The 12160-nt window shown below is 44.6% G+C and overlaps 1 protein-coding gene across 1 annotated transcript; it reads right to left on the reverse strand.

Annotated features, from left to right (window-relative positions):
- Nucleotides 1-339: 339 nt before the first annotated feature.
- On the reverse strand, nt 340-1897 carry LOC136529640 (protein trichome birefringence-like 38). The gene is made up of 5 exons (XM_066522717.1): nt 1614-1897; nt 1348-1522; nt 1065-1240; nt 808-966; nt 340-709 (listed from the first exon to the last, which is right to left on the reverse strand). Exons 1-5 carry the CDS (start codon nt 1895-1897, stop codon nt 373-375), a joined length of 1131 nt encoding a protein of 376 aa, XP_066378814.1. The 3' UTR covers nt 340-372.
- Between the last annotated feature and the right edge of the window lie 10263 nt (nt 1898-12160).

The raw sequence follows: 12160 nt of genomic DNA on the forward strand, positions 1-12160 counted from the left end.
GTCATGGCAGAACAACAATTTCTGGTGGTAATAAATGTTGAAGAAATCATTAACTTTAGAACATGTCCATAATGATATACTAGTGGTGCAATTGCAATAATTCTGAAAATGAACAGTCCATATAGTAAACCTATCATCACACTCCAACTTGCAGTGTGAGGTTACCTTTCAACAAATCTAGCTAGAGAAGCTAAACACATTGATCTTCCATGAAGGCTAACAACACCTAAATGCCTAATTAGAGGCTCACAAATAAATGACAAATACGTCAAACGCCACCACAGCTAGAAAAGAAGAATAAAGCTTACAGGTTTATTGGTTCATTTAAAAAAAAAAGAATTCTCGCAGGAGCATGGCGTGATGCCGGTTGATCTAACTCTGCTGCAGGAGCATGGCGTACATGATGTGGTTCCACGCGTCCGGGAGCCCCGCGATGCACCAGTGCGTGCAGTCCATGCCATCCCGCCCCGGCCCGCCGTAGACGGACGGGTGCGCGTCGATCCTGAGCTGCGACAGCGCCGTGATGTCCAGCAGCGACACCGGCGCCGTCATGGCGTCGAGGACACCCCGCACCACGCCCTGCACCGGGGCTAGGCTCGTCCCCCCGCCGGCCGCGTCCGTGGCTTCCTGAAGCGGTCGCGTCTGCTTCAGGCAGCTGCCTCCGCCTCCCGCTGGTGCCGTCCCTGCTTGGCTCTCCTGCTGCTTCGACCTACATACACACAATATTCCAGTTTGTTTGCACGCGAGATCAGATACGGACACAGGGTCTGCATCGCCTGGTGGGAACAGAGCTCCGAGCTCACGCACATGTAGTGGCTCGGGGAGATGCCCTGGTAGAAGACCCTGGTTTTGGAGGCGTCGACGTTGGCGTCGACCCAGCGCGCCCATGTGGAGAGGGCCTTGGAGAAGGCCGTCAGCCGGTCCATGTCCTGGTACGTGCTATTCCCGTCCTGCACGTAGTCCCACCTGCACGCACGTCGAGCAGGGCATTTGGCATCATTGGCTTCGATGAACACAACAGTGGTATGTGTAGCTTCGGGTTGTGGCGACTGGCGACCCCATACACTTGGCTGGCGCCCCTGTAGGTCCACCAGTGCCATGTGTTGAAGACGAGCAGGTGCGCGCCGAGCCACTCGCTGGCGTTCCGCATGGAGTCCAGCTTGAGCACCCGGCCGATGTCCTCCTGCACTACGTCCACCAGGAACGTGGTGTGGTACAACACCAGTAACAGGTCGTAGTCCTGGCAGATTGAGCAGATGGATCAGGCAAAGCTGGTTGTTGGCTGTTGACACTGTCTGTCTGTACATTCCGATCGATCCGGACGAGAGCTCAGCTCAGCTAGCTAACCTCGAAGCGCACGGCCGAGACGGGCTCGCCGCTGGTGAAGGTGGCGCGGACGGGAGCGGGGGCGGCGGCGTGGAGCATGCAGGCGAGGGACACCCACTGGTTCATGCTCAGCGAGTCCCCCACGAACATCACCGTCTTCCCGCGCCACCTCCTCAGCAAATCCCCGCCGTCAAACCTACATATGTATATATAGAGAGAGAGTGAGTGAGCTGAGCAGCGATCGAGCACTTTGCACTTGGGCATGCAGCTTGTGATGATCCACCGACCTGGGCAGCCGGCAGTTGCCGGGGCTCCACCGGAACTTGAGGTAGTCGTCGTCGGGGCGGCCGTTGCGGCGGCAGTCGAAGACGTCCGGCACGAACGGGCAGGCGGACGCGTCGTACAGCGGGTACGACTTGTCCGCCACCCACCTCCCCCGGAACAGGTCGCAGCCACCAGGAGCCGAAGCCGCCGACGGGCCGTCGCTCGCGCCGCGCACCAGCAGGTGAGGAGCAGCTTCCGCTACGACGACGACGACGATCGTCAGCACCCAGGCATGGCAGATCGCCATGTTTAATTTGCATTGCCCGGGGGCAACGGCAGTGGCCGCGTCATTATATATAGCGACATGGATCGATCGCTTGGTTTTGAAGCATATATATATCCTGTCGCTGCTTCCTAAGCTGGCTGCTGCGCGCATTCTCTCGGATCGATCGCTGCGTAGCGTAGCACAAGGCCTGCTTGGAGTCTAACTCAAGTTACTCAGCTGGCTCGGCTGGCTGTATAGGTAATGTGAATCTTTGTAGGTGCCATTTGGACCCAAGGTCATGTGATGTGAGGGAGAACGGAGTGGACCTGATTTTACCATGGCCCCGCTTATCCGGACGAGACACGTGAACGCTGCGTGCGGAGGTCACGTCCAGCGTGGAATTTTCGTCAAAATAATAATGTGGAGCGTGGATCTCAGAGTGCTTGGTGCAGTGGGGTTCTAGCGTACAATGGAGGACAGCTAACTTAGTTTAAACACTCACTCTTTTGCCCCTAAGGCCTTTGTTTAGATACATGTATATTCACTACAATCCACATGTGTTGGAGTAAATTGGATTTGAGTGGATTGATGTGAATACACGGATGCTTGTTTATTCCAGGAAGAGAAATGAACAACCCCTCCTATATATAGTACGCGCTTCGGTGCTCGTTCTAGGAGGAGTCATGCCAAACTGTCTTGAGATCTTGCACTTGGTGTCATGGCTAAAACGCCAATCCATGCACATCGTCCCCGCCAAATCATTAGAACCGTACCATCACGAAAAAGATATCGCTATCAGATTTTAGTGATAGTTGATAGAACTCATGCTAGAATTGATAGGGCCTTTTGTACTGCAGATTAGGATATGATGCTGCCTAATTGCAATTTAGGAGCGCAGTCGTCACTGGTATCAGATCACTGCCCGCTCCTGCTTATTGGTAACACGACACTGTTTAAAAGCAGTAGTGATCGAGAGAAAGAATGAATCGAACCATACTTTTCCATTGATCGATCTCACAATTTATACAGGTTGAAGCGACGCCACGGGAGTTGTCAGACGCCCATTCGGGGACGCGGATACGCGGCTTCCCAACGGGTAGCGCTCCCGGTGATGTCGGTTCCGAAAGATGGAGTAGTCCGTACGAAACTACAGTGATTACAGGGAGAGATTACACTGATGGTTGGATTTAGATCTAAGGCTAAGGTTGATCCATGTCACTAATCTGGTTGGATGGGATCTCTGTAATCCTATTGGTTCTTCTTCTTGATGAACGGATTGCTTCGTAACACTCCCCCTGATCGCATCCAGTCTTGAGATCAAATAATATCTTCAGGGCCTCTAAAAACCTTGTAGGAAAAATATGAGGTGCTATATTGTTGATATGTCATTAAACTCCTCAAAAACCCAGTGGGGAAAAATCAGGAGAAATGATATGACATATTTTTAGATTATTGTCCATTGTAAACTTATACGAAAAAAAAACTTTATAGGAAAAATCCATAATTTAGTTTAGAACAATATAATGGTCTATGGGCAATGTCCTCCTCCAAAACCACGTGGGAAAATATGAGGAAGAGAATGCCTTTGATATTCCCCTTAAAAACCTCTTGTGAGAAAATAGGAAATATGACATATTATATATTAGATATTGCCTCATTAAAAACCTTTTATGAGAAAGTTTTTTGTAAAAACTCATAATAGGAAAAGAGTGCAATATAATATTTAACACAAATGATTATTTTCAGAGATTATCTCCCCCTGAAACTTGCAAGTCTTTAAGTCGTCGCATACCAATACTATGAACAAAATTTTGGAACATGGGACCTGGTAATGACTTAGTGAATAAATCTGCAAGATTATCACAAGACTTTGTTTGCAAGATTTTTATTTCTCCATTCTTTTGTAATTCATGAGGATAAAATAATTTGGGAGAAATATGTTTAGTTATATTGCTTTTGATATAACCTGTTTCCATTTGTGTAATACAAGCAGCATTATCTTCATAGATAATTGTGGGTGATTCAATGGGACCAATCCCACTAGATTGCTGTATGTGATTAATCATTCTGCGGAGCCATACACACTCCCGTGATGCTTCATATAGTGCAACAATTTCACAATGATTTGTGGAAGTTGTTACTAAAGTCTGTTTAGATGACTTCCATGATATAGCTGTTCCTCCATATAGGAATACAAAGCCTGTCTGGGATAGGCCATTATAGGGATCAGATAAATAGCCAGCATCAGTGTATCCAATTACAGTTGGATCTTGGTTTCTTTGGAAAAATAATCCAAGATCTTTGGTGCCATTGAGATATCGCAAGATTTGTTTGGCTCCCGTCCAATGACGTTTAGTTGGAGTAGCACTATATCTAACCAGTAAATTTACTGCAAATGCAATGTCAGGTCTAGTTTGATTTGCAAGATACATTAGTGCTCCAATGACACTGAGATATGGGACCTCGGGCCCCAGTACCTCTTCATCTTTGTTCTTTGGTCTAAATGGATCTTTCTCCATGTCTAGAGTCCGAATAACCATGGGAGTTTTGGATGGATATGATTTATGCATATTAAATTTCTCTAGTGTTTTCTGGATATAGGCAGATTGATGCACTAATATTCCTGAGTGAAGGTGCTCGATTTGTAAACCCAAGCAAAATTTAGTTTGGCCTAAATCCTTCATCTCAAATTCCGTCTTTAAGAGATTGCGTGCTTCATTGATATCATGTGGGTTGCCAATGATATTTAAATCATCCACATATACGGATATAATACAGAACCCTGTTTGGGATTTCTTTATGAAGACACATGGACAATCATCGTTATTGGTGTATCCCTTTTGTAATAGGAATTCACTCAGTCGGTTGTACCACATCCGTCCTGACTGTTTTAAGCCATATAGTGACTTATTAAGTTTCACACAATATGTGGCGCGACTTGCTTTAGGATTCGGAATAGGAATTCCATTGGGAACCTTCATGTAAATGTCCGAATCAAGTGACCCATATAAATATGCTGTCACTACATCCATCAACTGCATAGATAGATGATTTTGAACTGCCAATGCTATTAAATATCGGAAAGTTATTCCACTCATAACTGGAGAGTATGTTTCATTGAAATCAATGCCAGGTCTCTGCGTGAACCCTTGTGCTACAAGTCTCGCTTTGTATCTCACCACCTCATTATTTTCATTCCGTTTTCGGACGAAAACCCATTTAAATCCCACAGGGAAGATTTGTGAAGGTGTAGGTATTGCTGATGAGAATACCTTTCTTTTTGTGAGCGAGGCTAACTCTGCTTGAATTGCTTCTTTCCATTTGTTCCAGTCCGAGCGCTTTATGCACTCTGCCATGGTCTTGGGATCTGGATCAGTTTGGATAATTTCGGCAATTGTTTTGGCAAAGTATATGTCGACAATTGTAGTCTTTCGGTCATATGATTCTCCAGAATCAATGTAGTTTATGGAAATTTCTTGTACCCCTCGTGATGGTTCGTTATTTCCCAATACGATAGCGTCAGGGTGTTCCGATGTCCCAACATCAGGTATTGAGTGCACTGTTGATGTGGGATGTGAATTTTGTTTATTCACTTGGTGTCCCACAACTTGTTGTTGTGTCACATTTACTGATTTAGAATTTTTGTTATCCTGTTTCCTTTGGCGTTTAGGAGCCACATCCTGATTGATAGCCTTACTTCTCCCCCTCTTACCTAGAACCGGTTTCGAAGGTGGGAGTTGAATAGTTTTATTTGGTACCTCTATTCTTTCAGGCACATTCCTAGCAGGATGATAGGATTTAGTGACACCTTTATAATCAGTAAATGCGTCTGGCAGATTATTTGCTATGTTTTGCAAATTTATGATTTTCTGAACTTGAAGTTCAGATTCTTGTGTACGTGGATCATTAGTGGAGATGTCTTGTGCATCCCAATTTATTTCCGGGCATTGATTTTGGTACTTGTAATCTCCCCCTAATGCCGGGAAATGATCCTCATTGAAGATACAGTCAGCGTATCGGGCCGTGAATAGGTCCCCTGTAAGGGGCTCCAGGTATTTAATGATCGACGGAGATTGATACCCGACATAGATCCCTAATTTCCTGTGTGGACCCATAGATGTACGCTTTGGTGGTGAAATCGGTACATATACAGCGCAACCGTATTTCCGCAGATGGGAAATACTCGGTGGATTTCCACGTACTAATTGTAGTGGGGAAACAGTATGATATGCAGTTGGTCGCAATTGTAGTAAGTCAGCAGCGTGTAAGACTGCATGACCCCAACATGAAGTCGGTAGATTACAATTCTGCAATAGTGGTCTTGCTATTAGCTTAACTCTTTTGATAAGAGCTTCTGCTAAACCGTTTTGAGTATGGACATATGGAACTGAGTGCTGAATTTGAATTCCTAGAGCCATGCAATAGTCATTGAAAGCTTTTGAGGAAAATTCAGCAGCATTGTCCATTCTAATAGATTTTATCTGATGTTCAGGATGATTTGCTCTAAGTCTAATAACTTGAGCTATTATTTTGGCAAAAGCATGGTTGCGTGTGGATAATAAGCACACGTGATTCCATCGTGTAGATGCATCTATTAGAACCATGAAATATTTGAATGACCCAGATGATGGAGTAATAGGACCACAAATATCTCCTTGAATTCTTTCAAGAAATTTAAGTGGTTCAGCTTTGATCTTAAGATAAGATGGTCTTAAAATCAATTTCCCAGTTGCACATGCGGTGCATGTAAAATCAGAAGATTCTGGGAACTTAGAATTAGCTAAGTTGTGACCATGGGAATTGTTTATAATTTTTCGCATCATCCCTATGCCAGGGTGACCAAGGCGATCATGCCAAGTTTGGAATGCATTAACATTCTGAAAAATTATTTTATAGGCAACATGTGGTACGGGTCTGATGTATGTATAATATATTCCAGATGGTAAAGAGGGAATTTTCTCAAGAAGTTGTTTGCCATGTTCGGTATCTTTAATTAAGAGGAGAAATTCCTCTTTATGTTCTTCATGTGTTTCCACGTGAAATCCGTTTTTACGGATATCTCTATAGCTAAGTAAGGTACGAGTTGAATCGGGATACAATAATGCATCCTCAATTGTTATTTGAGTACCCATGGGGAGCGTAATAGTAGCGCAACCAGAGCCTACTATCGTCGCATCGCGTCCAGCGATTGTTATGACATTTCCTTGTCTCTTAGTTAGAGTTAGGAAATATTTGGTGTCCCTTAGTATAGAATTTGTAGTACCACTATCTACAAGGCACATTTCCTCCTCCATTGGATTTGTCCCATAGAAATCTATATATATGAAAGAGAATTAAAAATCTGAGAATGACATATATATATAATTATACATACTTTATTGATTTTCGATTGTGCTTGGTACATATATGTGCTATATATAGGATATAGCATACAAGTCACAAATATTTACAAGACTGCTATATTTAGCAATAATTTACAACACTTTGTCGGGACATAATGAGTACATAGTACTAATTAGGGACCATGGGAGTCTAATTGAGATCTCCAAACATGTCAGTAGAGGCAAACTCTACAAGCATCTTGTCCGTGTCCATTAAGTCGTCTTCCGCAGGTGGTGGAGTCTTGTGGTTGCTCAGTGTATCGGGGACACTTTTGGAGCAACTAGCTTCTGCCATGTTAATGTCATTAGTGAAGTTGTACGGAGCAACATCTTGCATCGTAACATCATTCTGGAAGTTGAAATGAGCTTCGTACTTGCGTCCTTGATTTGGGCGATCACGACCAACGGACTTTAAGTACAAGTCAACCAAGTGACGGGGGGTACGACATTTCTTAGTGATGTGGCTGTAACAACCACATTTTTGACAAAGTTGGGATTTGTCAAAATTCTTTTTAGGAATGTCCTTACCCTTGTTAAAATCATGCGGTTTTTGCTCTCTTTTGCGCTTGTTATTGTTACCTTGTCCTTTACCTTTACCTTTGTTTTTGAATTTCCTGAATGGTTTCCTGTTGGCACCATCCTGTTTGTTTGTGTTCTGAGTGGTTGTGTGTACTTCAGGTAATGGGGCAGCACCCAATGGGCGTTTATTTGAGTTCCAAAGAAGGATCTCATTATGCCGTTCGGCCTGAAGTAGAGTATTAATTAACTCAGAATAAACTTAGAAATTTCGCTCACGGTATTGTTGGTGAAGGATTCTATCTGCAGGCATCATAGTAGACAAAGTCTTCTCTATTTTGTCCGCATCAGAAGGCTCTTTCTCACAAAATTTGAGTTTTGCACAAAGTTTGTGAATTGCATGATTGTATTCTCCAACAGTCTTAAAATCCTGTAGACGGAGATGGTTCCATTCATGCAAAGCTTCAGGTAAGACAATTGCCTTTTGCTGTTCATAGCGTTGTTTGAGAGCATTCCACAAAGTGCGTGGATCTTCTTCCATCAAATATTCAGACTTGAGGTCTGGATGTATATGAGCCCTTATGATGTATAAGGCACTATATTTAGTTTTGTCATCAGGTGCCGAAGTACCCTCTTTTGGTGGAAGAATGGCATGATAAAATCCCCGTAAAGAGAGGCTAACTTTGAGATCCATTGACCATGTTGGAAAATTATGTCCATCAAGTGCGAGTTGGTCAAATTCTTTGTCTTTTAATTTGCCAACAACTTCGGACATTTTGCCTACATTTGTATAAATGTTTTAATGTAAGGCAATTGATGTGTTGTAAGATATATGTAAAATATATTTAAGTAAAAATTTAAAACTTAAATGTGAACCGTAAAATGGCACATTAAATTTGAATCAAGAATGATTTATTTAATGTGAAATTTAAATATTGGAAACATTTTATAGGTAATGATTATGTGATGACATAATATATAGACCATATAAAAAAATTATTTATTTGCAAAGGCAAATAAATTTAAAATATCCAATATTATTTCTTTAAGGTACACGTGAAGTGATTGTGACATTTATTTAAGTATTCAACTTTTGCATAGTTAAAGTAGACTTAAAAATTGTGTCGTATTGCAAAAAATACAAATATAAATAATTGCAATAAAATAGTAACAGGAACAAATGCTATTGGATTTGTCACACGAACAAATACTTTGAACATTTAACCGAGTCCTGACACAATGTGCAGCGCTAATTACATGATAAAACCCCCGAAGGATTTGAAGTGAATGGCTGCTGATAATACTAACTGTAGTCACTAGTACTAAACTTAGTCACAAATCACAAATTAGAATATACTACTAAACAAGTCACATGCGCCACAAGCAAGAGGCAGCTTTATTAGGATGAGCACACAATGTCGACATTTTCTGTACGACACGTGAAGGCAGGACGACGCAAATAAATTATTAGCGGGGATAAGGTTGAGAACTCATCCAGCCACTCCGACTCGCTGCTCGGTCGTTCCGTCGTCTGCCATTGCTGCCTCCGCCTCCTTCCAGTCCTGCTTCGTCGCTTAGTTGGGCGAGTAGCCCCCCTCGCCGGAGGGGCCAGCCTCGCCATTGGAGCGGTTGGGGAGGACTCCATTGGAGAGCCTCTGGAAGGTCGCAGTCCAGGAGCCGGGGCGGAGGCCGGGGCTATACTCCTCGGGTTCGGTGGTCAGGCGGCGGCGGACGCGACGCGCCCACACCGACGGAGGAGTTGCTGGAGCCAGGCCCGCCGGGGTTGCCGCCGGGACGGTTGCTGGAGCCGTGACGGCGCTGGACTGGCCGGCCTGCTGGAACGCGTACGGCGCTGGGCCGTCCCTTGGTCCGGCCACCAGGGTGAAGGACCCTGGGGTCGGCGACGGCAGACGAAGAGGAGTTGCAGGCACGGCCGGCGGTGGTGGCGGTGGAGTCGCGACCGGCGCTGGTGGTGCCGGCGCCGCTCCTGAAGCCTGGGCGCCGTTGTTGGCGATGAGGCGCTGGGCGCGGTTGCCGCGGCTACGGCGAGGGCGGCGACGGTTGTCGCGGCCACGGCGAGTGCGACGGCGGCTGCGGCGGCCGCGGCGACGGCGACGGCCGAAGACGCGACGGTGCTGGGCGCGGCTCTCCGCCAGGCGTGCGGCGTCGAGGAGCAGAGGAGCGTGGCGGGTGAGGGGAACTCCGAAGAGAATGGCGGTCATGATCGACGGTGAGGTTTCGGGATCCATCTCACCTTTCTCGACGAAACTTCTCTTGATTCTCAGAGCGTGCTGATAACGTGTTTAAAAGCAGTAGTGATCGAGAGAAAGAATGAATCGAACCATACTTTTCCATTGATCGATCTCACAATTTATACAGGTTGAAGCGACGCCACGGGAGTTGTCAGACGCCCGTTCGGGGACGCGGATACGCGGCTTCCCAACGGGTAGCGCTCCCGGTGATGTCGGTTCCGAAAGATGGAGTAGTCCGTACGAAACTACAGTGATTACAGGGAGAGATTACACTGATGGTTGGATTTAGATCTAAGGCTAAGGTTGATCCATGTCACTAATCTGGTTGGATGGGATCTCTGTAATCCTATTGGTTCTTCTTCTTGATGAACGGATTGCTTCGTAACAGACACCACAAACATTTAAGGGGTTCAGATTCGAGTCTTTTTGGCCCAAGATCCGGATACATGGAGGTGGTGCAAGATGCTTAGTTGAAGGCCACTATCTTTGACCAATCTTTTTCTACGGCTGCACACAAAGCTGCTGTGTACACAAAAGGCTTTGACATCTTGGTCTAGGAATGTAATTGGGAATAACAAGCTTCACTTGGTCGCTGCAAGACAACTCATTTGGATTTTTGATGTTGTGAAGAATATAGAAATCTCTCTCTCCTGCTGAGTCTCCTTCATCAATAGTTTGAATTGTGCTTGTTGGGACTGACAACAGTGGAAAAGTTAAGGACTAGGCAAGCAACTATGTTAAAGGTAGCTAATACTAATTCAAAACACTTCTCTTGATAGCAATTTGCAGCGTGAGGAAAAATCTTATACAACAATGATGGGAATGAGGATCCAGATTTTTCATCAGGTGGAGGAAACTATATATTGGAGAGATGCGGCACACCGATCTTGCAACCTTAGCACCACACCTCTTCTGGTTGATAACCGTGTCACTCCACCGGTTTGATAAGAAACGTGGCGAGGGGGGGTCCTAATCTTCCATCAAATGGGGGTAACTATCGATTTGGTGGAGATGCTACACACCGATCCGTCTTGAGATCAAAATATCCAAACCCAGCAAACCTTAGCATCACACATCTTCTTGTTATCAACCGTGTCATAATCTGATTGACTTCACCAAGAAGGCTAATCCCTACCTACGAATCAAACAACACATGCAATAACTCGAAAGAACGTAACTCAAATGAAGTGATAATTGCAGATGTGTGAATAAGCACTCGAAGTTAGGGTGTCACAAACCGACGAATGGTGACTGTCCAATGACAGATTAATCTAAGAAAAAGCCAAACCCTAATTTAGGCAACGACTAGAGAAAATATAGTCTAAGCGATGGCCAAAGACTCCTATTCATGTCTCTAAAGAGTCCCAACATGTTACATATATAGCACACCAGCCTAAAAGACGGTGACGCAACACCCTGATAGATTTGGGATGTCCACTTATTTCGATGATTTTCATTGATTTTGAAGGAATTTTGACGTGTGACTGGTGCCATTGGAAAGTTTATCTCCTTGTCTTTTCCGTGCATAGGTATAACGTCCAAAAGGGAGTCTGTACGTGACTTGGTCATCCGTTTTAGTGTGGGATACTCCTAGAGTCTGAGATGGACTCGAACTTGATATGTTTTGGTCCTACAACTTGACTTGGATGCTCATGTTGACCTCCTAAGGTGGTGGCCAAGGAGTAGGACATCCTCGAACATCTTTTGAGTTGTTCTCCACATGATTTGGACATGCTTCCAATTGGGCTAGGACGCCAAGGGTGATTATCAGGTCCACGATGATGTCATAGTACCCAACAAAAACATCAACAATATGTCCTAATGTTTTGGAGGTCTTGTCAATGTGATATTAAGGTGAGATCAGATCCATTTGAAAGCTTATCAAATAATTTTTAGATCAAGTACTTATGGTCCTCAATCGCACTCCTGATAGAAGAGTTATATCCTTCACGATAAAATATTGTCAGACTACCGATGAACTGAATGTTGAGCTTCGATGGTCTTGCACTCAAGGTCGATCTGATGCATGATGTATCCACACCCTATCTGTTATAGAGACCATAGAAAGTGTCTTCCCCATGTTTGCATCATCATCACAATTATTTCTAAGCACATTGGATGTAATGGTATTAAGTACCAATAAATTCTTATATCTT

The sequence above is a fragment of the Miscanthus floridulus genome, chromosome 19 (genome assembly GCF_019320115.1).
Source record: "Miscanthus floridulus cultivar M001 chromosome 19, ASM1932011v1, whole genome shotgun sequence".
Classification (NCBI taxonomy): domain Eukaryota; kingdom Viridiplantae; phylum Streptophyta; class Magnoliopsida; order Poales; family Poaceae; genus Miscanthus; species Miscanthus floridulus.

Coding starts and splice junctions, on each gene's coding strand:
- LOC136529640 (XM_066522717.1), bottom strand. CDS start 1,897: ATGGCGATCTGCCATGCCTGGGTGCTGACGATCGTCGTCGTCGTCGTA. Junction 1,523..1,613: donor GGCAACTGCCGGCTGCCCAG/GTCGGTGGATCA, acceptor ATACATATGTAG/GTTTGACGGCGGGGATTTGC. Junction 710..807: donor ATCTCCCCGAGCCACTACAT/GTGCGTGAGCTC, acceptor GTGTGTATGTAG/GTCGAAGCAGCAGGAGAGCC.